Here is a 27,085-nt window from a genome sequence, read left to right on the forward strand (position 1 = left end):
CTCATTAGGACACTGCTATTTTCAACATTTACCGTAAACCACAACATGGATTAATCTTCTAACCAGTTAGTTTCCTATCTCTCCCCAACTAGATTAGACTGTAACTTTTTTGAGAGCAAGGGACTGACTACTGGACCCCATGGTCCCAGCTAATACATTTTATAAACTCTGTAAGTCTCCACACAGACATAAATGTTGCTAGTTTTAAGGCCTTAAGGAATTCTTTAATATTTTAAAGCTATTTTGATCAGAGCAGGTGTCCTTAACTGTTACTATCATTGTATACAAGTGGGTTCTCAAAGTGTGATCCTGAGGCCCTGAGAGTTTCCAAAACCCCTGCATGGGGTACATGAGTTCAAACTATTTTCATAAATAACACTGATGTTACTTTTATTCTTTGCCCTCATTCTCTCACCAGCATGCAGTGGAGTTTTCCAGAAGCTACATGATGTGTGATATCTCAAGAGACTGAATGCAAAAGCAGATATGAAAATCCAGCTGTCTTCTATTAAGCCAGACAAGAGAGTTGCAAAAATTAAAATAATGCCAATCTTCTCACCAATTTTTTTGCTTTGAAAAGTATAGTTATTTTATACAAACTATTATGTTAACAGGTAATGGAATTATTATTGCTAATTGTAAATGATTTAATAAATATATATTAAATTTTTTTTGTTTTAATTCCTAGTACAGCAAATATCAATAGATATAAGCTGTACAAACAAAGGCTCTTTGGGTTCTTAATAATTTTAAGAGGTAAAGGGGTCCTGAAGACAAAAAGCTTGAGAACCACTGTGGTACACAATTATAAAACATATACAACAATATATACCAAGGGCTTCCCATAGATAAGAAGCTCAAGTTAATTGTGAAGTATAATTACTTCTTACACCTCTAATCTTGTTGAATAATATATCTCCTTGAAAAGCATAATTCAGCATAAAGCCAGTCCATCCCAGGCCCTATCTAAGGGGCTTTAGATATTTATCGAGAGTCCTCTTTATAAAGATGTTCTGACCTATAATACCACCTATTACTTGAACAGTGTTTGGAGTTTCTCAAAGTTTTCACCAAAATTACCTTGTTCATCCTAACAACAACCTGTGAAGTAGATGTGAAGTATTACTCCCACCCCCGCTTTGTTTTTTAACAGATGACATAATGAAACCGATGCTCCAAGGAAACAGAACTACCTTCCAAGGATGTACTGCTACCTAGGAGAGCCTAGGATGTTGGTCTTTTGCAATTTGCTTGGCTGCGTTAAGGCTGTTTCACTGTGGTGTAACTGCAAGCTCCCAAAGAAAACAAGGCAAGGGCATTAATTTTAGTGTCCCAGTGCCAAAACAGAGATTTTTCCCTCCCTAATAAGAATGTAATCAGACTCAATACTTGGTCACCGCATTATTCCACACACTGGCTACCCAAAAAGAAAGAAAAAGAAAGAAAGAAACGAAGGAAGAAATTCCAGAGTGCTGGAGAATAAATGCCAGAATACATAACCCTCCAAGAGGATGAATTAGTCAAGGACTCACAGCTTTTTTTTTTTTAACCCCACATTTGTTTATTTATTTATTTTTGGCTGTGTTGGGTCTTCGCCTCTGTGCAAGGGCCTTCTCCAGTTGCGGCAAGAGGGGGCCACCCCTCATCGCGGTGCGCGGGCCTCCCGCTACCGCGGCCTCTCCTGTTGAGGAGCACAGGCTCCAGACGCGCAGGCTCAGCAGTTGTGGCTCACGGGCCCAGCTGCTCCGTGGCATGTGGGATCCTCCCAGACCAGGGCTCGAACCCGTGTACAAGCTGCACTAGCAGGCAGACTCTCAACCACCGTGCCACCAGGGAAGCCCTCACAGCTTTAATAATCATTTAATCACTGAAACAACAGGCAGGCAAGAACAGGATCAAACTCAATACAAAAACAGGAGACTATATCAATGAATGGATGCCAAGAAGTTAAAGCGGAAGGCCCACATGAAATGGGTTCAACTCGTAGAACATGAGAAGGAAAAAACCCACATAAAGTTGCAAAACTAGCTTTATTGGTTCTACAAATCCACGCACATGACTAAAATCACCCTCCCAAAGCAATGTCAGAGACAAACTTCGTTGCAAGATGCAAAGATGACATCCTAGCCCTTGGATAGAAATCACCCCTCCCTAATCAGCTCGGTGCTTTGTGACCGCCCAGAGGGGTGGGATAGGGAGGGTGGGAGGGAGGGAGACGCAAGAGGGAAGAGATATGGAAACATATGTATATGTATAACTGATTCACTCTGTTATGAAGCAGAAACTCACACGCCATTGTAAAGCAATTATACTCCAAAAAAGATGTAAAAAAAAAAAATCACCCCTCCCTGAAGACTACACATACTAGAGTGTTCTTTTTATCAGCACAAGCCTCTTAGTTATGCTCCAATTTAACTTAAGTTCAAGAGATGCTCAATTTTCTGCATCTCTTTTCCACACTCAAGTGGACGCCCTGACTGACAAAGGCAAGACTGACTCACAACAGGATATCTGCCACTTGCATAAACTCTTTTCCTTTTTAGATGCATGTGACCAATGAGGCCATTTTAAAATTTGATGTGATTTTACCTAGAAACAGCCAGAAGTGTGCTGTCTGCTTTGTATCTATCCCTGTAGTTCACCACAGATTAGGAGAAGTAATTTCATCATTCCTCATGAGGTATGCTTTTCCTAGTGTTTACTTTGGTCATTTTTTTTTCAATCCCTGGGGCGGGGGTTACAGTTACAGCACCACAGCTCTACCTACAATTATAGATAATACAACACCAACTAATTTGTAAAGCAATTTGACACACCTTATTTGTTGTTTCATACTCAACATTCACTGTAGAAGAAACATTCGTAGGTAAGTTTCTACACCTTCATAAAAGAACTGCAATACTGCACCATAAAACCAATTAACCGGTTAATCTTCATGGGCTTTATGCAGAAAAAGACAATCTGACTTTACAAAGGCAAGCAAAGCATCAAACCTCTGAGACCTCAAGGAAACCGCAGTTATTTCCATTCCTTATCCCAGGGTACATTTTTCTTTGTGGCCTTACCTGGATTTTTCTCCAAGGACATAATCAACATTTAAGTAACCTGTCAAAAGTGTCAAGGCATTCTCTAAACTATCCTCCCAGCTCCGGCCCACAATGAGAAATGTCACACAGCTAAATCGTACCATTGCTCTTTTCCTCCTTTTATTTCTTCAAATGAACTTAAGATTTTTGAAATGCACAATTCAAATTTTACACTACAACGCAAACTACCACTGATCATCTCAAAGCTTATAAACAAAGACTCTATCGGCGGCACCAGGGCCCTACCAGGAAGTAATCAAAGCAGTGTGGCCGGTGCGATCTTAAGTCGCTAGAGCAGACAATAAGAGGGCACTGGGGCTTCCGAGGGGCCCGGCAGAAGGAGATAAGATGCTTAAGCAATGCAAAAGCATTACATAAACCTAATAACTGTCCTACAGCACATGGACTCGGAAATCCCAAAGCAATTTCAAACAAACAAAAATATCTGAAAGGCAACGCGAGCCGCCCCTCCAAAGCAGCTGCTCTATCAGCCTTCTGAGCTTTTTCAGCCCGCAGCCTGTTTTCAAACTTCACCTTCCCGGGCTGATGAAAGACTCCGACCTCGGCCGCCCGAGTTCTGAGCACCTCTCGAACTCCCGGCGCCCGCTCGCCCGGCGTGGATCTAGTCGCCGGAGCATGGGGGGAAGCGAAAGGAAGCGGGTCCGGGGCAGGTAGCGAAGGGCCCCAGCGCGCCCTGCAGCCCAGACAAAGCTGCGCCCCTGAGCGGCGCTTTTCCCGTCCGGTCTAGGAGGGGACGCAACTCGGGCCCCGCCACACGTGCGGCCGCCTTGTGGGGGCCGGACACCCACCCCCGCGGCCCCCGACCCGGCGACACAGGCCAGCACAACCCCCGGGCACTGCAGGGCGGCGCGGGGGCGCAAGCCGCAGGCCAGGGTCCCCGCTCGCCGCCGTCCCCACGAGCTCGTGGCCCCCGCGATCTCTATCCCTCACGGGCCTCTCCTTCGCCGGCCGGACCGTCGGGCCGCGGGAAACAAAGGAGCCGCCGCCGCCGCTCCGCCCGCCTCGCCGCGTACCCCTCCCCAGCCGCCGGGCCCGGCTCGCCCGCACCGCTCCCCGAGTCCGCGCGCCGACTGCCCGCGGCCCCTAGACGGCAGGCCCGGCAGAGCCGGGGCCTCGGGTGCGCTGCAGGGCCGCCTGGGGCCGCACTCACCGCTGCAGCACCAGGACGACGGGGAGCCGTTGGGGAACTTGGCTGAGTCCGGGGCAATGCAGACGCTGGAGCTCAGGTGCGGACACTCCATGGCCACGAGGAGGGCGGCGAGGAGGACTGAGGCTCCGAGACCAGGCGGGGGGGGGGGGGGGGGGAGGGGGCGGAGGAGGGACTCCGAAGGTTCTGCCTGGGGTCGCTCCTCGCCGGGCGCTCGGCCGACGGCGGCTGCGTCCCGAGCCCTTGCGTCAAAGAAAGCAAAAGCTTCCGGGCGCCGGGTTTTCCCGCCCGCCGTCTCCCGAAGCCCGGCTCCGGAAAACGTGGTGCTCCGGCATCCGGGTTCTGCCGCCACCCCTAGGCTGGAGGCTTCCGTCTTCCCAGGCCGGCTCCTCCCCTCCCCTGGGCAGGCCCCGCCTACAGGCCCGGCCCCGCCCCCGTCCTCTCCCGCGGGGTGGGGTCCCCGCGCTCGCAGGCTGGTAGCCCAGCGTCGGACAGCGCTCGGAAGTGACTTTCCCAACTCCGCTGTCCCCGGCAGCCGCGGCTTCCCCCGGCCCCGGGTAGGGTGGGGCGCCAAGCCGGGGCACGCCGGGCCGGTCCGCGGCTTTTACCCCGGCCCGGCGAGCGCTCACAGTCAGAGAAGACTGACCCTGCGTAGTGTGTGGTGGCCGGACTACGCTGCGGTAGAAAATCTGGCCACACAAGAAAGTGTGAAGAAGAAAATAAAAACCACCCGGGCAGACAGACAGCCCCCATTTTACACACGAAGGCACAAGCTCAGAGAGGTTAAGGGCCTGGCCCCCGGTGGCCCAGCGGGATGCATAGGTCCCAGAGCAGTACTGGTTTAGTGGTCTGCTCCCTGCGGCAGGTACGATACTGACTGGGTTCTAGGTTCTGAACACGTGGCCACCTGGGTGCTGAGTGCGGGGACGATCGTGAATCTGGGTTCAAACCCGGTCACTGTGACTCACCAGCTGCATTACCTCGAGCACGTGGTCGGACATTCATGCCTCACCCTCCAGTGTAAGTTTAAATGAGGTAACTAACCTGGGTGTGCTGAGCGGGGCGGTCCCGGTTACCAGGTGATAAAAAGGGAAGGGATCTAACATTTGTTAAACACCTGCTGCTGTCTCCTAACCAGGCACTTAACACACAGTACCTCATTTAAACCTCGCACCACACCGCCAGCTGCTCTAACCATCCTCCTTTTTACCGCAGGGGAAACCGAGTCTGTAATTGGTTAATCCGTGCCGGGATTGGATCCCCGCCTCTCTGACCCCTTCGTAGAAAAGAGGATAGGGCAAGCCTCCAGCGGCCGGTAGGGCAAGCGTTACACCCTAGCGAGCCTGCTATCTCTCCGGGGCACGGCCTTGAGGACGTCCCGGGCTATTACGAACATTGCCTCAAAGTTGAGGCTCCTTGTAAAACCCGGCGAAGGAGCAACAGGGCCAGGAGGCGAGTAGGGGGAGGGGGAGGCTGATGTGGCAATCCTGCGGGCTGGGCGAGAGGAGGAAGGAAGGTCAGGAAATGATTAACTGGGCCGGGCCGGGTAGTGGTTAGAGCAGGGCACCTCCCCGCAGTGCAGTCCTGGAGCAGTCCAGGGATGCCCTCTCAGTCACCTAGGACGCCTGGCCATCTTCCCCACCACACGCCACCTCTCGGTTTCGGCCGCGCACTCCTCTGCCTAACGCTGTCCACTCACCTGCGGCCTCTCTGCCCACACTTTCCTCCCCCCCCCCGCCCCCCCTTCACCAACTCCCGGAGTATTTCCAGTTCCTCTGTCAATGCTCTTTGATTGCTCCCCAAGTTTTACTTGACTGCTTTAGAGCAAGCCATCTTGAGGTTTTATGGCAGTGACGAGTTGTAGAAAGTGCAGCTGCTCAAATCCTAGCCCTGCTGCCTACTTGGTGACCAACTTTAGCAAGTGTCTCTAGTCCTCCCAAGCCTTTTTTATCCGTAAAACTGGGAAAATAATACTTATCTCTCAAGGAAGATACGAGAATTCGTGAGAATTGCCACCCCGTAGTAGATAGTCAATAATTTATAGCTTTTTTCTTTTTTCTTTTTAATGACAGCAGGTGAGAGGATAATTCCTAGGAAGGGGGAGGATAAACAATAAATGTGACCTCTGCCCAGGCTGTCCCAACCCTCTCCTCCTATCAACCGATTCTTTTTCAAGGCCTGGTTGTATCAACCTCTGTTTCCTTCCAGAAACCTACCCCCCATTTACGATCCATGCCCCCTCATTTAGCCATGAAACATGCCCTGAACTCACGCCAGTCTTTTATCCTAGCATGTAACGGTTCCTTTTTCACCCTCGCAAAGACTCAGTTTCCTTATCATCTAGACCTCAGCTTAAACATCACTTCCTCAGGGAGGCCTTTCCTGCCCCTGCCCCAACTCCAGGTTACCTCCAGGTGTGTGATGCCCTTGTCTGCCCCTATATTCTGCCTTTTTAAAACACTCTTCAGGCACGTAATTATTTGTTTAATGTCTGTCTTCCCCTTGGAGGTCCATAAGGGTAGCAAAAGAAGTCTGTCTGGTTTCCTGCTGTATTCCTAACATAACATGTGAAACATGGAGGGCATCCAATAAATGTGTTCAATCATGAATGAGTGATCGATTAGCAATGTCTATCATGGGCAGGGGGTTAGGAAGTGGCCCAATATATGCCAGGTAGTCATCCCCTTCTCCCCCACTTGATTTGTAAATTTCCCTTCAGCTCTGAGTTTATGATTTTAACGGCATCAGGAATGTGAAAACACCTTGTGAGGTGTAATCTGCCAGGGGAGAAAAAAGAAAAAGAAAGGAAGAATAGTTTTTATTAAAGTCTTCTCGCTCTAAGTAGAATAAAAACCCCTCCGAGCAGGGCCCCTAACCTAGTCCCCCCCTGACTGGTATAGACCGCAGAGGGCGAACTATGACTATCAGGCAGTTCAGAGAAGCTGGGCAAAATCAGAAGTCCCTCCTGGGACTTTTGCTAGGTTTACCTAAAAGTTTCCTGTGTCTCTGAAAGTTTTCATAATTAAAAATTTTTTTTTCTTTGGAAAAAAAAAACTCGTGGTGAGTAAATGTGTCAAACGGGGGAAGACCACGGGGCACACTGGGAAATCTGCTTTTTTAGTCCCTCGTTTCTTCGGCTACATTTATTACTACGTTTTCTTTTTGGTTCTCGGCCCACATCCCTTCGGCGCTGAGGAGCTCTGACTTACACAAGGGTGAGCCCTGGTGGTGCAGAGCCAGCCTCCAGCGCGGGTGCCGGGTGCCGGGAACGCGCCGCCTCCGAGAGTCCCCGCCCAGCCCTCGGGAGTCCCAGGGGGTAGGGATGCGGGAGGAGGGCGGCTCTTGCCAGCAGAGGAGGACGAGTTTTAAAAGTTTGCATTTTTCAGAGGAGAGGAATGCACAATTTCAATCACACTGTCAAATGTTTTTCTTCTAAAGGCTATATCTATATAAAGGGAGGAGGGAGGGTTGAGCCAGGAGCGGGGGTGGCGAAGTGGGGGGTTACAGGTTGCGGAGGGAACCATGATCAGGACCGGTCTCAAGGTTGTTATGACCATCCCCTAACTTTTAGATTTGAGACTTCTGGCAGAATTGGTGGTCCGGAAGCGAGGATTGCAAGCTGACCAGGCCCAGGGGAAGAAGCCTTATTGGAAGCACCGAGAGAGCTAGGTTAATTATTTACCTTAGAGATTTTTCTAGGAGCAAAACCTCCTTGGAAAACTCAAGAGGAGGCTTGGTGAGTATTCCGAAGGAGGGGGAGAGGGTGAGGAGAAGCCGCTCAGGGACTCTTTTATCACCTTGTTTAATTTCCAAGAGGCACTTATCTGATACTTCCTTGTTTACTTGTTTATCTATTGTCAGTCTCCTCCATGAGAACAGAGACCTTGCTAGTCCTGTTCATTGCCTGATTTCCAGCTTCTGGAATTCAGCCTGGTGCATGGCAGGTCCTCAGGAACTATTTGTTGAATGATTAAATGAATGATGGGGCTGGGTGTGGGCTTCAGCCAGGCAGCCCTCACTGGCTGTCATTCTCCCAGTTCTTTTCATTCACCCCTTTTGCATTATCTCCCTGCCCCAAATTCTTCAGTGGCTCCCTACGTGTGGCAAGATAAAATTGGAAACCCACTGCTATCACAGTCACCTGTCCCTTCTCTTTTGTTAAAGCTTTAAAAAAAAAAAAAACGGTTCTAGCAGTATCTAAAATAGCTCCCTCATTATAGACAATGTGCTTCCTCACACCTCTGTGTCCTCCCCCCTCCATTCCCTTTTACCTGCCCAGCTGTAACTCCTCCCCCATGAAGCATACAGCCTCCTTAGGGAAGCCCTCCATCACTCAACCAAGCAGACTTCTATGCCCTCCCCTCACACCATCACTCTTTCTGTTCCTGCATCTTGTCACATGGTGCTGGGCTTTTCTGTTTACATTTCAGTCTCCTTTGGGAGCAGATGCTTTTCTTTTCAACTGTAGATCCTAGGCAATGAGTTCAGCGATTGAAGATATTGGGAAAAGATTATATTTATTGATTAAATGTTGTTGGAAGTGCCCCTTTCAAGAGCAATTACATCAATCATTGTGTGTAATGTTCCCCTAGGTATTCACAGAAAGGACCCTAACTCTGCAAGAAAAGAAATTTACATTAAGTGGGTCCCAACTGGGTGCAAGATACTATATCAAGTGGTTTTCATTTCTTCTTTAATCCTCACAACAAATCTTAGTTGGAGGTATTATCATTTCCTTTTTACTGATGAAAGAACTAAAGCTCAAAGAAGGTATAAACAATTGCATAAATTTACACAATTAGTAATTGCTCTTTTATCAAAAGTGGTTTTCACCCCTCACACACATGGCCAGCTAAATAATTTTGCCGTATTTTATGGGGGTAGCTGAAGTTCCTAATAAGGAAGAAGACTCTTAAAGACCACAGGACACAGAAGAGCCTTTTAAGTAACTAAAGAAAGGATCATTTATATTCAGTACCATTGTAACAATCATTGTATCATCAACATCTTAATTTGTATTGCTTTTTTCTATTGCTTTTAATGCTTTCTTCTTTATCATTGAAATGTAAACTTCACAGCACTTTTATGAAGGAGATGAGAAGGTTTTCTTGTTTAAAGACCCACTTTGCAGCTAAAGCACTGACCAATTAAGCAAAACCAAATGGCTCTAGCACCAAACAACTCTTTGACAAGTCAAGGAGTCACTTTTCTCTCTGGGCCCCAGTCTCCCATTTGTAAAATCAGGGAGTTGAATCTGGATGATCCCCAAGGGCCGTTCTAGAGTGAACATCCATTTATCCTGTGATAGCTCAGGGCCACCCAGTGACACTGGCAGAGGCAAGACCGTCCTTGTATCCCACAGCAGAGACTGCTAACTGTTCACCCCAAATCTGTTTTCTTTTCCTCCTGGTTTCAGAAAAGAAATTTCTCAGCTCCCTTTACAGCTGGGTGCAGTCATTTTTAGTCAATAGAGTGAGCAGAAATCACAAGGATCAGCCTTGGCTGGCACTGTGGACAGCTGCCCATGACAAAAATACTTCAGTGTCTAGTTTTGTTTATCAACACGTGGGGGAAATATATTAGGTCAGGTCCAGAAAGAAATGTTGGGTCTTCTAAGCTTCCAGTCTGCTCTTTCTTTCTCTGCTTCCTCTTCAACCGTTTGTTCATTTACCCAACAAATACTGTATGCACTCCTGCCACGTGCCAGGCACTGAAGGTACAGGGACTTAGAGCTCTGCACTACATGGGGGCCTCCTCTGTTGACATCTCTTTGCCACTGTCAAGATGGAAAGTGTAATATCACTCCTTTCCCCTTTGTTCATTGACTGACTGGACATCAGAGCCTCTGAATTTCAAAGTGCCATCTAGACATGGAGTCTTAAGCCTTTAAATTGTGAAAATGACTTCACACAGAAAGGGCCTGGCTTGGTGCTTGGTATACAGTAGACCCTCAATAAGTGTCCATTTCCTTGAGACCTTGTCAAATAGGAGGGTTGATGTGGGGGATGAAGGATGATGGCCTGAAATCATTGATTCTAGGATAGCTGGCCAGAAGGGCAGATTTTTATCCTTTTTAAAGGGATCCAGGCCAGATTGTTCATTCAACAAATATTACTGATGCCCAAGGCTCACGGGATATAAAAGTGAAACAACACAAAGTCTCATCCTCAAAGGGATGAGGAAGGGAGCAAGAGAAACAGATCAGCAAAGAGGCAAGTGCAACCCAGCGTGATAAGTGTTATGAAGGGAAGTACAGGATGTTACTTAGCCACAAACAAGGGGCAACTAACCCAGGCTGGTGGGTGAGGGTGGGGGAAGCATCAGGCAAGACTTCCTGGAGGAAGTGACATATGATCTGAGACTTGAATGGTATACAGAAGTTAACCAGGTCCCTGTTACAGTGGAGGATTACTGGACTGAAGGTCAATATTATGACATAGTATAAGTGTGTTTCGTGTTTGGTAATTGCAATCGTTGTTGCTTTTGTTGTGGTCATCCATTTACAATGCTTGGTGTCAGTTTATTTATCTCTTGTAAAAATAAAATACAGGGTGTGTGTGTGAAAAAAAAAAAAAAGTTAACGCAAAGTGTTTCTGGGGACCAGCGCTGGTTTGCACATTATTTCCTACAGGTCTTTGTCAAGATGTAGTTTAAGTTTTTGTAATCTTTTTTTTACCCCTATGTTACGTTTGTTCTGGTTAAATTTATTGAAATATTAAAAAATAAATAAAAAATTAAAAAAGAAGTTAACCAGGTAGAGTGGGGGAGGGGGGTCATAGCATCCCAGGCAGATGCTCAGAGACTCAGAGAGGGTCTGAGACTGCCAGTCTGGCTGGAGAGTCATGTGCAAGGAGGTAGAAAGCTGAGAGGTGAGGCTGGCAAGGAGGGCAGAAAGACATTAAAGGGCAGCTGACGCTCTAGAGCAGAGAACTGCCATCATAGAGAAATCTGGGTTCCCAGGACTCGGGACTCTTTCAGGGTTGCATTTTGCCAGGTCCTGGGAGAGAGGATAAGGGTGCAAAGACGCAGAAAGATGAGAGATAAGACAGAGGAAAAAAGGGTACCACTAACAATTATTAACATCTATAAGATGTTCAACTGCATTAGTCATCTGGGAAATGCAAATGAAAACCACAGCACACACCTAGGTGGAACCAGATAGGAGAGGGACTTCCCTGGTGGTCCAGTGGTTAAGACTCCATGCTCCCAGTGCAGCGGGCCGGGTTTGATCCCTGGTTGGGGAACTAGATCCTGCATGCCACAACTAAGAGCCCACAGGCTGCAACGAAGATCCCGCTGGCTGCAACTAAGACCCAGTGCAGCCAAATAAATAAATAAATATTTTTTAAAAAAAGAAGAAGAACCAAATAGGAGAGATTTGAATGCAGAGGTGACTGCCCCACACCATAATCATGACCAGACCTCTGAGACTGTGTCCATGAGGAGCTTGCAGACCACTGAGAGGGAGAGCCTCATACACTTTAAGAAGTAGGATTTTGGTGGGGAAAAGAATCCTAGGCTTTAGAGAACCTCCATCTCTGCCTTCCCCCACTCCTCCTAACCTAACCTAACCTGACAATTCAGCTATCAGGAATATCCAGCTAACCAGAAAATGAATTTCTCACCCAACCAGAACATAGATTTTCATAGACCCAGACCCTTCCATGAGGTGTCTGATGCACTGTAAAGAAGCAAGGCTTTGGGTCCAATCAGGCTGGTGTCCTGCTTCTGCCACTGGCCTGCTGTATGACCTTTGGCCAGCAGCCTGACCTCTCTGGAGCCTGTGTCTATGAAATAGGAATAATATTAGCTGCTTCCAAAATGGAGATTCCCCTGCTCTGTCTCCCTTAGCCAAATACTTAATGTTTGGAAAGGGAGAACAGGGATCCACATGTCATGATCAGAACCATTTTCTGAAGTTGCCAACACCCATAATTTATGCATTTATGTAATCACACCAAAGGTTATAAGCATATTTTATAATTCCATCATCTAGAAAGCTCTGCTGTGGTTGACCCAGTTATAAATTGGCAGCAGCAGGAGAAAAAAGGTATTCCACATTATTACCATCTGAAGAACAATAGTGGAAAAGTAAGGAAAGGGCTTTAGAGCCCTTTTGGCCTTTCTCAGCTACCTGTGGAGAGGCTGGTGCTTTCAGGCTGGAAATGGAGCTCAGAATCAGCAAGGCTTCGTGGAAGATATCCCTGAGAGCCCTTAGGGAAGAATGATGAGAGAACTGGAAGGGCCAGAAGTTTCAGAGAGGAGGAAACTGGTGCTAGAGAGGTGACACATTTGTCCAGCAACACAGAGTCCTCTGGGCAGCTCTTGACATCAGAGCGCTCCTCGCTTGCCAGAGTCTGTGCAAAGCGAAGCTGCAAAAGGATTTTTTCATGCTTCTCGTTCGGCCCTTCCTGTGTGCAGGATGCATGAGCTGGTTCTCCTGGAGAAAGATGGCTACAGAGGCAGGCTTGCCTCCCCCATACCCCTCGAATGGGTCCTAGACTGTCACCTTCTACGTGCACCGCTGATTCTGCCTGTGGTCATCCACAGTGGGTAGTTTTATGGTTGACATCCTGATTTTTTTTTTTAAAGCACTTTTTTGAGTTGTGAGCTAAACTAGCTGCTTTTTTTTTTAATTTTTGGCTGCACTGGGTCTTCATTGCTGCTCCCGGGCTTTTTCTAGTTGCGGCAAGCACGGGCTACTCTTCGTTAATCTTGTAGAAAATGCATCCTGATTTTTTTTTAATCTTTTATTTTATATTGGAGTATAGTTGATTTACAATGTTGTGTTAGTGTCAGGTGTACAGCATAGTGATTCAGTTATACATACACAGGTATTTATTCTTTTTCAAATTATTTTCCCATTTTGCTTATTACTGCATCCTGATTTCTTTTTCTTTTAATTAATTAATTTATTTATTTTTGGCTGCATTGGGTCTTTGTTGCCATGCAAGCAGGCTTTCTCTAGTTGCAGCGAGCGGGGGCTACTCTTCATCACAGCGCACGTGCCTCTCATTGCGGTGGCTTCTCTTGTTGCGGAGCACGGGCTCTAGGCACATGGGCTTCAGTAGTTGTGGCATGTGGGTTTCAGTAACTGTGGCTCGCGGGCTCTAGAGTGCAGGCTCACTAGTTGTGGCGCACGGGCTTAGTTGCTCTGCGGCATGTGGGATCTTCCCGGACCAGGGCTCGAACCCGTGTCCCCTTCACTGGCAGGCAGATTCTTAACCACTGCGCCACCAGGGAAGCCCAACGTGCTGATATTAACTTGGCTATAGTCATTTACCACTTTTTCTTAAAACTGAATCAAAAAAATAATTCTGGTGAATTGAATGGCCTGGCAACTGGTTTCTGGATTTCATTGAGTTTTTACAGCACTTGAAAGACAAATTCATCTGTACTTCCTTAAAAAAGATTTTCAAAGTCAGAAATTAGCCTGAATTTGTAAGGGGCGAGGGCACTTATTCTGCTTTGGCTGAGTTGAAAAGACTTCACCGTGTCTCAGAATACATTTCCTTTCCATTTCCCCTGCCCATACCCGCCACCTCCTACCCCAGGACCCTCAATGTTTCCTACTGGACCACACCTTCCCCGACAGCCAAAAAAAAACATCAGGACACTCCCTTCTTTGAACCCCTCCCATAGGCCTTGAAGGGGCCTTGCGCTCAGCCTGTGCTAAGACTGGGAGCTTGCACGGCTGGAACCAGTTCTCTTCGTGAGTGGCCAGCCTGGCAGTGGGTGTTGGCCAAAGAAGGGAGGAACCACGCAAAGGCCACATCCCCACCTCTCACTGCCAGATCTCACTGCAAACTTGCATCATCACTTCCTGCCTGTGCTCTACTAGAAGCTGTCAGCAGCTGCCCACTGCTCCCAGAAGCAAGCCTAGACCCTTCCATGGCATCAAGTTTCCCCTAATTTGGTCCTGACTGACCTGCCAGCCTTGCTTCTCCACCTACCACACGGGCCTGACTGCTGAGCAGATTCTCAGTGCTCTCGCCCTGGCTTCTTGCTCAAGCTCTTTGTTCGGCCTCTTTCACTCCAGCCTGTGGAAGCCCTCCAACCCACCGAGGGCGCAACACCAAGCCCATGTTTAGAAAAATTCTGCCCAGCACCCACCTCATTCATATTTTCTCTCTCTTTCCCACTCCCTCCTTCTCCTCTTCCTCTCCTCTTTCCTCCTCCTCTCTCTCTCTCTCCCTCTCTCACAAACACACAGCATGGATTAATCTCCCTCCTTTATTCACGTTCCCATGGGACTCTGCTTGTCCTTAGAGACAGCACTTATTGCAATCTGCTTTGGAACAGAATTCCTTACATTTATACTACCGCCCAGTTAGAAACTGTCTCCCTGGAATGCAAGAGCTGCCCATCCTCATTCATCTGGCTATTTATCACAATACTGGCCCCAGGGTTTTACACATAGTAGGTTCTCAACAAATGTTTGGCCTTTGAAGACAGTGACTTGATGGACAGAGACTTGGTTTTGGCAATGGACAGAACTGAGTTTGAGCGCCCCTCCACCTCTTAATAACTGTGTGATCTTGGATAAGCGATGTACTCTCTCTGAACCGCTTAGGTCCCAAACCTGTAAAACGGGGGTTACAATAGTGCCTACCCCATAGAGTGGTAAAGAATGGTTGAGATAATATGTGTAGAACGTGTAACTCTTGCCATTCATAAAGCAGGTTCCTGTAAACATGGGTCACCAACTTTACCCTATATACATTTTTGAAGCTCGCTCTTTTGCCTTGGACGCCCTAGAGTGGATATCTGGGGAGAAGCCTACTAGAATATTCCCATTGGAAGACAAAAATGACCTCCTTGCAACCTGGGCCTGGTTGCAAGGAGGTCAGAGGGGTTGGCGAAGACTGAAAGGATTCTGAGGAAAGAGTGGGGGGGGGAGGGTTGGCAAAAGGGGGCAGCCCCAGGCCCTGTAGGAGGTGGGCTACACCCTTCCCAACTAATAAAGTCAGACACTTCCCAGGAAATCAGCTCCTCCAATCTCATTTATGCTAAATTAGCATCTACTAGAGAATTTCCCCAAAGCCATCCCCACATTTAATGGGAACCTGAGTAATCAGAAATAGGAAAAGCAGCCAGGAGCATGGAGAAAGGGCATTTGCAAAGGAACTTGGCCACTGTGTCTCTGGCACTGAGGGTGGGGGGGGGACAGGGGCCTAGGAGGGCAGAACTCTAGAGGACCAGGGAGCCCCGCCTGTCACAGAGACACTCACACTTGCCAAACAGCCTTTGGATTGTACCTTGGTTTCCAGGGGCAGCCATCCTGGAAATGGGTGAAGGGGACAGGATTTAGAGTGGGGTGGAGAAGGGTGGGATGGGAACAGCAATGTCCTTCACGTGGCACCTGTGGTTCTCAGTGCACATTATTAAATGGGAGTTTTGATACATTTCAGCCTCCTGAGACTTTGGGCAGGGCCATAAGCTCTTCTCAGGGCTGAGTTCCCTTGAATACGCTGACCTCCTACTTCCTTCTGTGCACCAGCAGCCTGTCCAAAACTGAGTTCCCTGTGATAGGACAGTGTTGTGTGTCTGTGGGTGAGGGTGATACTAGTTTGCACAGTTGTCGTGGTGGGAAGATCTGAATGCCAGGTGGCAGTCTTTCCCTTGGAGACAGGATCCTGGGTTAGGATCTTGGCACTTGAATGACTTTTGGAGGTCACGTAGTCCAGTCACCCTATTACCGATGAGGAAACTGACACCTACAGAGGCCAAACCAGTTCACAATGTATACGCATATCAAATCACCACCATGGACACTTTATATGTTTTATATGTTTGTCAATTATACCTTAATAAAGCTGAAAAAATAAATTAAAATTAATAAAAAAGAAGCCAAACCAGGAAGAGAACCAGGTCTCCTCGTCCCCAGCCCAGGGTTCCTATCCTGTTTCTCTATGACAGCCCCATAAAGACGTTTTGGTGTGGTGTGAAACAGGCATCATCACATGGTTGAAAATGATAAATCTGGATTTATTTTTATAAATATGGATTTGACTAGAACATGTGAATCTTACGTGTTCTAACCTTAAATTAGAGCCCTTACTCCTTGCCTGCCTTCTTGTAGCTTCTTGTTCCCACGGGGAGCTCGTGTAAATGGTTTCTAGATTCACATTCTGATAGACTCTTGGGCTGGAGTTGGGGAAGATACAAGGCATGAGAGTTTGGACTTGATCGGCCTGCTCTTTTGAGTGCTGGGTGGCAGGCAGGCAGGCACTCTCTCTTCCCTTCCCTAAAAGATCTCCATCCTCTTTAAGTCCAAAAGAGGCTGGTATGCAAGGAGACACCCCTGGGAGGTAGCACGTGGCCCCTCTCCCGGGGAAAGGAACAGACTGAGTGAAAAACGGACAGTAACTCACGTGAGTCCTAAATAAGCACAAGTAGATCAATGGAACAGGATAGAAAGCTCAGAGATAAACCCACAGACCTATGGTCACCTAATCTATGACAAAGGAGGCAAGAATATACAATGGAGAAAAGACAGTCTCTTCAATAAGTGGTGCTGGCAAAACTGGACAGCTACATGTAAAAGAATGAAATCAGAACGCTCCCTAACACCATACACAAAAATAAACTCAAAATGGATTAAAGACCTAAATGTGAGGCTGGACACTATAAAACTCTTAGAGGAAAACGTAGGCAGAACATTCTTAGACATAAATCGCAGCAAGATCTTTTTTGACCCACCTCCTAGAGCAATGAAAATAAAAACAAAAATAAACAAATGGGACCTAATTAAACGTCAAAGCTTTTGCACAGCAAAGGAAACCATAAACAAAACAAAAAGACAACCCTCAGAATCAGAGAAATTATTTGCAGATGAGCAACTGACAAGGGATTAATCTCCAAAATTTACAAACAGCTCATGCAGCTCGATATCAAAAAACCAAACAACCCAATCAAAAAATGAGCAGATGACCTAAATAGACATTTCTCCAAAGAAGACATACAGATGGCCAAGAGGCACATGAAAAGCTGCTCAACATCACTAATTATTAGAGAAATGCAAATCAAAACTACAATGAGGTATCACCTCACACCAGTTAGAATGGGCATCATCAGAAAATCTACAAACAACAAATGCTGGATAGGGTGTGGAGAAAAGGGAACCCTCTTGAACTGTTGGTGGGAATGTAAATTGATACAGCCACTATGGAGAACAGTATGGAGGTTCCTTAAAAAACTAAAAATAGAGCTACCATATGACACAGCAATCCCACTCCTGGGCATATACCCTGAGAAAACCATAATTCAAAAAGAGTCATGTACCACAATGTTTATTGCTGCACTATTTACAATAGCCAGGACATGGAAGCATCTGTCCATTGACAGATGAATGGATAAAGAAGATGTGGCACATATATACAATGGACTATTACTCAGCCATAAAAAGAAATGAAATTGAGTTATTTGCAGTGAGGTGGATGAACCTAGAGTCTGTCATACGGAGTGAAGTAAGTCAGAAAGAGAAAAACAAATACCGTATGCTAACACATATATATGGAATCTAAAAAAATAAAATGGTCATGAAGAACCTAGGGGCAGGACAGGAATAAAGAGGCAGACCTACTAGAGAATGGACTTGAGGACATGGGGAGGGGGAAGGGTAAGCTGGAACAAAGTGAGAGAGTGGCATGGACTTATATACACTACCAAATGTAAAATAGATAGCTAGTGGGAAGCAGCCGCATAGCACAGGGAGATCAGCTCGGTGCTTTGTGACCACCTAGAGGGTTGGGATAAGGAGGGTGGGAGGGAGAGAGATGCAAGAGGGAAGAGATATGGGGATATATGTATATGTATAGTTGATTCACTTTGTTATAAAGCAGAAACTAACACACCATAGTAAAGCAATTATACTCCAATAACGATGGTAAAAAAAAAAAGATGTGATACATATATACAATGGAATATTAGTCAGCCATAAAAAGGAACAAAATTGGGTCATTTGTAGAGACATGATAGACCTAGAGACTGTCATACAGAGTGAAGTAAGTCAGAAAGAGAAGAACAAATATCGTATAATATCGCTTATATGGGGATTCTAGAAAAATGGTACAGATGAACCTAGAAAAATGGTACAGATGAACTTATTTGCAAAGCAGCCATAGAGACACAGATGTAGAGAACAAACTTATGGATGCCAAGAGGGGAAGGGGGGGTGGGGATGAACTGGGAAATTGGGATTGACATACATACACTACTATGTATGAAATAGGTAACTAATGAGAACTTACTGTATAGCACAGGAAATTCTACTCAATTCTCTGTGGTGATCTAAATGGGAAGGAAATCCAAAAAAGAGGGGATATATCTATATGTATAACTGATTCACTTTGCTGTACAGAAGAAACTAACACATCATAAAGCAACTATACTCAAATAAAAATTAATTTAAAAAAGCACAAGTAAATTAAGCCTAAAGAAAGGGGGATGTCAAAAGGATTGATGAAACTCACAAGGGTAAATGCATTGACTCATTTAAGAAATATTTAACTGATCACTTAATTTAACCAGTTATAGTTCTATGCACTGGGCACATTAGACCAAGAAGGATACAGAGACCCAAGCAAGTGACCCAGAAGAGGAAAACTCAAAGTCATGGACAAATTCTCAGTTAAATGGAAAGTGAGGTTAGAGGAGGATAGTGGGAGGAATGAGATCTTAAAAGGTTGGCCAGAGATTTCAAGAGGATAACATCTGCACAGATAACATTTTTGAAAACCTGAAAGAAAGGAGGCAGAGAGAGATACAATTTGAGAGCTACTTTGGCACTCTAAGCACTAAACCAAAGTGTTTGCACTGCATGCTGGGATAATTCATTCACTCAGCAAGTACTCACTGAGCACTTCCTATTTCTCTGGCTATGCCAGGCTCTTTGCTGTTCCTTGCCCTCACCAGACACACTCCCCTACCCTGCCTTTAATACATCAGTGTCCTCTTCTTTTGAGGGCTTCCCCCCAATGAACAGCACCATTTAGCAGATACATAAACAAACTGAAAAAGCTGTGACAGGAGAAGGAACAATATCCTAGCAAGGACCCTGTCTAATTCATCTTTGCACCCCAGTGCTGGGCACATAGTAGGCATTTAGGAAATGTTTGATGAATGAATGAATGAATATCATTGTGAGGCACTGAGGAAGCCAAAGTTTTCTAATGAGAAATGTTAGCCTGGGGAATTCCCTGGCGGTCCAGTGGTTAGGACTCTGCACTTTCACTGCCAAAGGAAAGAAATGTTAGCCTGGTTACAACTCTGTAAAAAGTGCATTTAAAAAATCTTTTAAAAATCTACTGAAAAACACTAACAGTGGTTGAATGATGGAATTATGGGAGACTTTCTTTTCTCTATTTCTCCCATTTTGTATATTGCAGCAACATTTTTTATAATGAAAAAATATATTTTAGCCCATCCCCCCTGTTCCCTCCCCCTGACCCAAACTGTGAGACTTACATTACAACATATTACCTAATTGAAAAAAATTGTTTGTACCATATAAATTACGAAGACTGAGAAAACATGACCTGAATTTTATAATGCAAACAACTATAATTTATCACCACATTATTCTGATGTGTTTGCTGATATGCATGATCATTTATAGCCAGGCATAAACAACAGCTCCCATAAAACATTTTGATTAGTATTACTTGAAATAGCCAAATTGGGTCTTTTGTCTGAGCACTGGGGAAGGGGAGGCAGAAACTGGGCCGAGGGGGATTTGACTCTGTTGCCCTCACTAGGGACCCCACTTTTCCAGCAGAGTCTGTCAGGACCTGGGAGCTCTAGGGACCTCTGGCTGACAGATGTGCAGGCGTCTAAGTGCTGGCAGCAGAGCAGGGCAGTAACTGGGACTGCTCAGGCTTCACGAAGGAGCTTTTCACCCCCAACAGGAGCGGCGCTACCACCCCAAACTCTCCTTTCCTTTCCCTCCCAAGGTCAGCTTTCTAGATGTGAGAAAGCCCATAAGGATACTGCCTAAAGTGTCATCAATAAAAATTTATTTGGGCAGCGGAAGCACTGCCTCTAGAGGGCTAGAGGAGGGACATGTTCATTCACATGACAAATATTTATCGAGAACCAATAGGCACCAAGTGTAAACAAGGTCCTATACATACATGATATCATTTTTCCCTTCCTTCATCATTTCTTTCTTCATGATATTATCCCCATTATACAGGTAATGAAGCAGGCTCAGAAAAGTTAACTGGCCCTAGGTCACACATTTAAGTTAAGTGGTGGGAGTTGGGTGGACTGGGGAGTAGAGAGAGGGAAGGAGGAGGGATCCAAACTTAGCTCTATCAGACCTGGAAACCCACTCTCCCCGCACTTTACAAAGCAACATAGCAGAAGTTTCCAGACTTGGTGTTTAAAGTCTGTGTGACTATCAGCGGCCATTCTGAGTCTCAGTCTCCTTGTTTAAAAATAAAGGGCTTGAGAAATGTTTTCCAAGTGTCCTTCCAGCGCTGGTTCTTTGTCACAGTGTTCCCTCTCCTTGTCTTTGTGAAAGCTCTGCGGGAGGAACACACCCCGGTCACCAGCGCAGAGCAACGCCAGGAACTCCAGTCTCTCCGGGGATCGCCCCCTAGAGGACATCGGTGGTGTTGCAGGAGCCAAGGCTCCCACTGAGAGTCCAGGCAGCAATCACAGGGTTGAAGCCAACTTTAATTACCGCTTTACCTTTTTTTAAATGGATTTAGAAAACATTCTCACAGCCCTTCCCACGCTCACCAGGGCGATGCTGCTGAAACATTTAATGATGGGGAACATTTGTAGCCTGAAGACCTACTGGTTCTATGAGTCATATTTAAAAATTAGATTATATTTTAACTTTCTACACCTCAGTTTCTTTTAGGACTGTGAGGCCCTTTACTGATCCAATGCTGATTTTGCAGAGCTGCCGAAATGTGATTATAAAACAATACATTTGTCTCTACTTAGTTATTTTTATTACAATAGTCAAGTTTTGATTAGGTAATATATGCATGTGGTACAACATTCAAAAGTCACTACAGGGACTTCCCTGGTGGCGCAGTGGTTAAGAATCTGCCTGCCAGTGTGGTTCAAGCCCTGGTCCGGGAAGATCCCACATGCCGCGGAGCAACTAAGCCCGTGCGCCACAACTACTAAGCCTGCACTCCAGAGCCCATGAGCCACAGCTACTGAGCCTACGTGCCACAACTACTGAAGCCTGCGTGCCTAGAGCCCGTGCTCTGCAACAAGAGAAGCCACCGCAATGAGAAGCCCGCGCACCACAATGAAGAGTAGCCCCCGCTTGCTGCAACTAGAGAAAGCATGCGTGCAGCAATGAAGACCCAATGCAGCCAAAATATAAATAAATTAATTAATTAAAAAAAAAAGTCACTACAGAGTTTTCAGTAATTATCACATGACCCAGAAATTCCACTCCTGGGTCTATACCTCCACAAACTGAAAACAGGTGTTCAAATAAAAACTTATACACGAATGTTCATAGCAGCGCTATTCTCAATAGCCACAAAGTGGAAACAACCCAAATGTCATCAACTGACACTAGATAAACAAAATGTGGTATATTCATACAGTGGAACATTATTCAGCCATAAAAAGGAATGAAGTACTGATACATGCTACTATTTGGATGGACCTTGAAACATTATGCTACCTGAAAGAAGCCAGACACAAAAGGCCACATATTATATTATTCCATTTATATGAAATATCCAGAAGAGGCAAATCCATAGAGATTTTCTTATCTGCAGGTTAGTGCTTGCCAGGGTCTGGGGGAAAGGGCGAATGGGAAGTGACTGCTAATGAGTATGGGGTCTCGTGTTGGGGTGATGAAAATGTTCTGTAACTAGATAGTGGCGATGGCTGCACAACATTGTGAATGTACTAAATGTTGCTGAATTGTACACTCTAAAATATTTAAAATGGTACATTTTATGTTACATGTATTTGACCACAATACAAATAAATAAAGGGTATTCTGTAAAAAGTATATTCCCCTTTCTCCAGGTCCCCTTCCTGCAGACAAAAACAAGTTAGCACTTTTCCTTCTCTACTCTTCCAGCGATTATTATTGTATGTATGTATGTGTGTGTGTATATATATACTGTGTGCATATATAGTGTTTATTATATATGTGCTTGTATGTATTGTAAATATATATTCTTATTCTCCCTTTGTTGGGACACAAATTGTCACACCATTCTGCAACTTGCTTTTTCCACTTCAATTATTTTGGATGGTTCTGAGTCGGTACTTGTTGTTTTTAATGGCTTTTGATCTTTCCAAAATGATAAATGAAGAATATCATCTCATTATAGTTTTAATTTTTATTTTCTTTTGAATGAGCATGTTTTCATGTGTTAAAACCCATTTGTATTTTCTTTTTAATTAATTAAACAAAAATACAAGGGAACAAATCCACACTTTTATTTATTTACTTTTCAGTAAGTTTAAATCCTTGAAGGGTACAGCATCACATGGATTCCATATCCAATGCCCTTAGCAGGAAGGTTGCTTCGGAATTTGGCATAAACCATGCCACTGTTTCGAAGAGCATGAGTTATCTTTCCCCGGATTACTCTGGTTTTGTTAGGTTTTCCACCAGGAGTTACTCTGTTGTTCTTTGCTTTGTACACATAAGCACATCTCTTGCCTAGACAGAATTCAGTTTCATCTCGAGCATATACACCTTCAATTTTCAGGAGAGCTGTGTGCTCCCTCTGGTTCCGTAGACCCCGCTTATAGCCAGCAAAAATGGCCTTGGACCACAGCCTTCCAGACATATTTGTCGTTTTAGAAGTCCTGTTCCCAGCAGGCCCCACTTATTTGCCCCCAAAGTTCAGCTGCGGGAGCGTCGCACACCTCCCTAATTAATTTATTTGGCTGCATCAGGTCTTAGTTGAGGCACACGGGATCTTTCACTGCAGCGTGTGGGCTTCTCTTTAGGTGTGGCGCGTGGGCTGCAGAGCACATGGGCTCAGTAGTTATGGCACGCAGGCTTAGTTTCCTCGCCACATGTGGGATCTTAGTTCCTCAACCAGGGATCAAACTCGAGTCCCCTGCATTGGAAGGCAGATTCTTAACCACTGGACTACCAAGGAAGTCCCCCATTTGTATTTTCTTAACTATGACTTTTCTTTTCATATACTTTGCCCATTTTTATGTGAAGTTGTTGGTCTTTTTCCTTTTGACTTGTAGGTGTTCTTTATAAATTAACATTATGAGCCCTCTATGGTATTAATTTTGAATCTATTACCCAATTGTCTTTTGACCCTCCAACATTCGTGTAACCAGATGCATTAATTTTCCCTGTTTGAATTACCTAGCATGGTTTCTGTTTTTCTGACTGGATCCTGACTGATACATTTGGGTGGGTTTTTTTTTTCTTATTCATTTGTGTGAACATTTTGTACATTAAGGAAATTAACCAATTATCTATCATACATGTTGAAATTATTTTTATTAGTTTATTTTGCCTTTTAACTATGTTTATTCTTTTATAGAAATTTAAAAATTTTATGTACTCAAATTTATCAGTATTTGCCTTTACAGTTTCTATATTTCATGACATGCTTAGATAGGCCTTCCTCATTCTAAGATGATAAACATAGTCACCTATATTTTCTTTCTATACTTTTATGGTTTCATGTTTTATATTGAGTTTTTTATTCATCTGGAACTTACTTTGGAGTAAGGAGTGAGGTAGCAATATAATTTAAATGGCTGTCCCAAATGGAAAGTGGTGTTTAGTCAATTGTCTCAGTACCATTTATTGAATAGCCCTTCCTTTCTCCTTTGATTTGAAATGCTAATTTTATCAGGTATTACATTCAAATATATCCTTGGGTCTGTTTCTGGACTTTTTTATTGGGTTATCTATTTCTTAGTCAGTTATACTTTACTTATTAGCCAGAAACCAGCATTTGACTTTATGGACTCATCCATAAAAATACCTCTACACTTGAAGTAAGTAACTCTTGGAAGTCAAAACACAAGAAAGGGAGGGTGGAGTCTCTTCATGTCTGAGAAGCCAGAGATGTTGACTGAGGAGGAAATACTGAAAAATTGATCTCCTAAACCAAGGCTTCCTAAATAATTTTTGATTGATAAAGTAAGTGCATTTAAATGCCAGATTTCAACCAAAAGTTATGGGGGGGTCTTGTTTATTTACTTTCTGAGAGATTTCCTAAATTTTATCTTCTAACTCTTTTACTGAGCTGTCACATTTTTAATCCCAAGGACTCTTTATTGTTTTACAAATTTTTTTTTAGCATCCTGTTCTTTTTTCATGGATACATTATTTTCTCTTCCTGAAGATTAACCATAGAATATATCTTTTTTCCTCCTCTTTTCTGTATTTCTCTATTTTCTTTGAGTTCATTGTTTTGTGTGTATTAGCTGCTATCTTTTAGAGACTTTTCCTCAATTATTTGAATTTTGCCTTATTTAATATTATTTTAATATTAGCCTTATTTAAGAGTGAAGCATGAAAAAGCTAATTGGAAAATCTGTGTGTGTGAGTGAGAGAGAGAGAAGAGGATTATTGATTAAAAGGCTTCAGGCAGGATAACTAGGCAGAGACCCCACTGTTTATTTAGGTGACCTTCAACTGTCAATCTCTTAAGCCATTTCCCTTGGGCAAGTTTCACCTGAGAAGAAATCTCCAGTCTCCTGTCTGGTGGGTCCATATCTGGCTGCCTGCTCCCTGGGAGTTAAGCTAGGGAAAAAACTGGTGGGCAATACAGGGATACTACAAAATGGGAAAATCTTTTGGGGGAAAAAAACCCCTATGTTCAAGACCAGTAAGTTTGGGGGACTTCCCAGGTGGTCCAGCGGTTAAGAGTCCACCTTCCAGTGCAGAAGATGCGGGTTTGATCCCTGGTCAGGGAACTAAGATCCCACGTGCCATGGGGCAACTAAGCCCACACCACAACTACTGAGCCCACGTGCCACAACTAGAGAACCCACGTGCTGGAACTAAGACCCAACGCAGCCAAAAATAAAATAAATAAATATTAAAAAAAAAAAAAAGACCAGTAAGTTTGCTGGGTAAGGACCTCTGGATATACGAGGTGTCCCTGTTTTAATAACTGCTAATATAAGTGTATGTTTGAAAGACAAATACAACGTGTATCCTTTATGAACCCCTCTTAGTTCGGTCGTCTCTGGCCACTGTAAGGCTAACACTTGCACCTCTAATCTGAAAGAGTACACTGTACAGAGCCCGTGTGTGTGTGTGTGTGTGTGTGTGTGTGTGTGTTGAGGGGATAGGATGGTGGTGGTGGAGGGGGGAGCCCTTTGGGAAACAATTCCATTCATAGGAATCCTGGGTCTACTTCCTTACAACCTTTAGGATTTTGTGCTGATGAGTATCGTTTCAGTGGCCTGTTTGGCCTCTATAAAGCTCACAATTGTTCCTTTTTCCCTTTAACTGGGGATCAGATGTGTGGGAAGATTTTGCTTTGAAATGTTTTTATTCCAGCAAGAAGGCTCAGTTTTAAACACAAAATGTACTTGTATTAGCCCTGTGCTCTCAAACTTCCAAAAAGAAGGTCTTTATAAATTTGCTGAATTCTCTGTGAGCTTGTGTTTATTAAGTCCCACTGTTTGCAAACTACTTTGCCATGACATACACATCATTTTAAAACAGGAAGTTAGCTTTTAATCATTAGGCTGAAGTCAAGTGCTTCAGAAAAAAGGCTTCAAGCCTGAGAATTTAACATGACAAAAGTCACAACAGGAAGGTAGGTGACTCTGGCTTTGCCTCTTCATTCAGTCTTTGGGTTTGTTCATTGTTTGCCCACTTCTTACATACCTATTTTGTGCATGGCCTCATTTATACTCTGGTCTACACCAATCAAATGAGCTACTCAGTCAAAATGCAAGAACTCTGTTAATACATAGACTTCCTATGTACAAAGATAGGAAAAGAGGCCTTATTTTCACTGCTGTAAAATACACCATTGTGTGAATGAACCGTAATTCATTTACTAATTCTCTTGCTGATGAATGATGTTTGGGTTGTTTCCAGATTTTTCTATTACAAGCAATGCTGCAGTGAACAACCTAGCACATCCCTCCCTCCTAGCACATCCCTTGCACACATGTGCAAGTTTCGCTCAGGCAACAGTTCTCAAACTGTGATCCAAGTACCCACAGGGGTCCGTGAAGTCCTTTTAGGGGGTCCGTGAGGTCAAAACTATTTTCATAATAATTTTCACTTTCATTCTGTCAGGCATAGGCAGAGGAGTTTTCCAGAGGCTGCATGATATGTACCTAATTATCAGAAAAGGTCATTAAAATACTCCCACCATTTCCAATTATGTATCTATATGAGGCTGTCTTCTGTTAAAGCCAGACAGTAAAGAGATTTGCAAAATGTAAACAATGCCGCTCATCTCCCTAAATTTTCAAGTATATATACTTCTTTTTCATAAAATATGTTGTGTTAACATGTACTGGGTTTCAATCGAAAAATGGGCAAAAGACCTAAATAGACCTTCCTCCAAAGAAGAAATACAAACAGCCAATAGGCACATGCAAAGATGCTCAACATTGCTAACATTATTAGAGAAATGCGAATCAAAACTACCATGAGGTACCACCTCACACCCGTCAGAATGGCCATCATTGAAAACTCTGCAAATAACAAATGCTGGAGAGGATGTGGAGAAAAGGGAACCCTCTTACACTGTTGGTGGGAATGTAAGTTGGTGCAGCCACTATGGAGAACAGTATGGCGGTTCCTCAGAAAACTAAAAATAGAATTACCATGTGATCCAGCAATCCCACTCCTGTGCATATATCCAGACAAAACTCTAATCCA

The 27,085-nt window shown here is 44.6% G+C and overlaps 1 protein-coding gene and 1 pseudogene across 3 annotated transcripts in view; both read right to left on the minus strand.

The window, feature by feature from the left end:
- The window catches only part of USP3 (ubiquitin specific peptidase 3), a 211,991-nt gene that overhangs the window by 85,503 nt on the left and 99,403 nt on the right, over nt 1-27,085 (minus strand). Inside the window, exon 1 of one of the 3 annotated variants that reach the window (XM_060005817.1) lies at nt 5,411-5,429. The exons of 1 other annotated variant lie outside the window; for it this stretch is intronic. Coding sequence is in view for 1 of the 2 variants with exons in the window: in XM_060005815.1 (XP_059861798.1) it covers nt 4,258-4,348 (91 nt within the window). In the remaining variant the exon portion in view is untranslated. Of the gene's footprint in view, nt 1-4,257; nt 4,389-5,410; nt 5,430-27,085 lie in introns of those variants that run through there. One more of the 3 variants, XM_060005815.1, reaches the window with a different exon arrangement.
- LOC132419841 (large ribosomal subunit protein eL33 pseudogene) lies at nt 22,400-23,072 on the minus strand (annotated as a pseudogene).

Source organism: Delphinus delphis, chromosome 2 (genome assembly GCF_949987515.2).
Source record: "Delphinus delphis chromosome 2, mDelDel1.2, whole genome shotgun sequence".
NCBI lineage: Eukaryota > Metazoa > Chordata > Mammalia > Artiodactyla > Delphinidae > Delphinus > Delphinus delphis.